Genomic DNA, 1502 nt, shown 5'->3' with positions numbered 1-1502 from the left:
GCTCGGGGTTGGGAGGGGGGTCAGAGCGGCCTCCCCAGGCAGCACTGCCTTCCTCAGCGCCTCCTCCCTGCCCCAACCCAGACCTGTGCCCGTTCCTTTCCTGGGTCCAAGGCTGATGTGTTGCTGCTGGAAGGTGGGTGCTGCTGGAGGGGGATTTGCCAGAGCCCACAGGGTGCCAGGATGAACCACCACCACCACCCTGGGGACAAAGCAGCTGTGGGGACAAGAGCCATCCCACTCATCCCCCAGCCAGGAGGGAGGGGACAACAACCAGACTCTGGGAAGAGTCTTTGATTTATTAAAAGGCACTTAAATTTGTACAAAAAGAGATGTAGATTCCCGGCAGCCCCAGCCTGGCGCCGGGGCAGAGTCGCGGGCATAGAAGACTGTCCGGGGTCCCCAGGGACATGTGGCATGCCCAGGGATGGGATGGGGGGCTCCCGGCACCCCGAAGGCATCACTGAGACTGACCCAACCATCACCGAGGGACGAAGGGCTGGAGGGACGCCGGTAAGGGAGAACGATGGCGTCAGAGGCAGGAGGTGCCCTCCCGGGGCCCTGGTCCTGCCAGGAGCAGGTGGCCCTCGGCCGAGGGGCACAGCGGCGCCGCGGTGGCACTCGAGGCTCAGTGGCTGGGGCCAGTCCACGCCGGAGCAGACTGGCGAGCGTTGGGAGGAATCCTTCATCGATCTGCCAGCACATGGGGGCCAGCAGGGCCCCATCAGGCGTGCAGGGGTCTGTAGGGCTTGTCCTGGCCCGGTGGGTACCGCCAGAAGAGCCAGAACCGCACGACGCTGGTGATGATCCCCGGCACATTCGGGACCTGCGGGAGGGACATGGTGGGGGAGCGGATCTACCCGGCTCACAGCGGCGCTGCTGCCCTCCCCCACCGCTGCTCCACCAGCCCTGCGTTGCCGGGGGAGATTTATTGGCCTTATACCATCTAATTAATTAAAATCAATACTCATCTCACTGAGCCTAGTCACGGGCTCTGCTGTGTGACACACATGATGCTGGACGGGGGTCGGCTGGCTGCCAGCTGCTCAGCTGAATGCCACAGTGGGGACACGGGACGGGACGGGACGGGATGGGATGGGATAGGAGAGCATCCCTTGGCCACCCACTGCCCCAACCCACCATGATGTAGGGGTCACGGAGCTGTAGGCCGTAGAGTGTCCAGCTGGTGGAGGCCAGGAAGGTGGTGACAGTCAGGGGGAAGGACAGGCAGCGTGTCGACTTGCTCTGGACAATCTTGGCCTGCAGAAGCAAATGTCAGGCTGGTGCAGGGCTGGACATCCCTGGTGTCACCGCAGGCCTTCGCCCAGCCCCACACACCAGATCAGCCAGTGGCGAGAGGTACATGCTGATGGTGAAGACGCTGCAGAAGAGCCCCAGGCGTGCCAGGCGCGTCCGCGTGTCGCCAATCAGGAGAGTGAAGTAGCCGTAGCCAGCGGCCAGCACGGCCAGGAGCAGCAGGCTCCGCAGCAGCACGGGGCGCTGGG

General features: G+C 64.0%; 1 protein-coding gene across 1 annotated transcript; it reads right to left on the bottom strand.

Moving 5' to 3' along the window:
• Positions 1-601: 601 nt before the first annotated feature.
• On the bottom strand, positions 602-1494 carry SLC50A1 (solute carrier family 50 member 1; the record flags this gene model as incomplete). The annotated part of the gene is made up of 3 exons (XM_026867373.1): positions 602-823; positions 1138-1257; positions 1336-1494. Coding segments are annotated over 3 exons (381 nt in total), but the record flags the coding sequence as incomplete, so codon positions are not given.
• Positions 1495-1502: the final 8 nt, after the last annotated feature.

This window comes from Athene cunicularia, unplaced genomic scaffold, assembly GCF_003259725.1.
Source record: "Athene cunicularia isolate RWA unplaced genomic scaffold, athCun1 SCF_305, whole genome shotgun sequence".
In the NCBI taxonomy this organism is placed as follows: domain Eukaryota; kingdom Metazoa; phylum Chordata; class Aves; order Strigiformes; family Strigidae; genus Athene; species Athene cunicularia.
The sequence above is the reverse complement of the archived record's forward strand: the minus strand, read 5'-3'. Positions and strand labels throughout refer to the sequence as shown.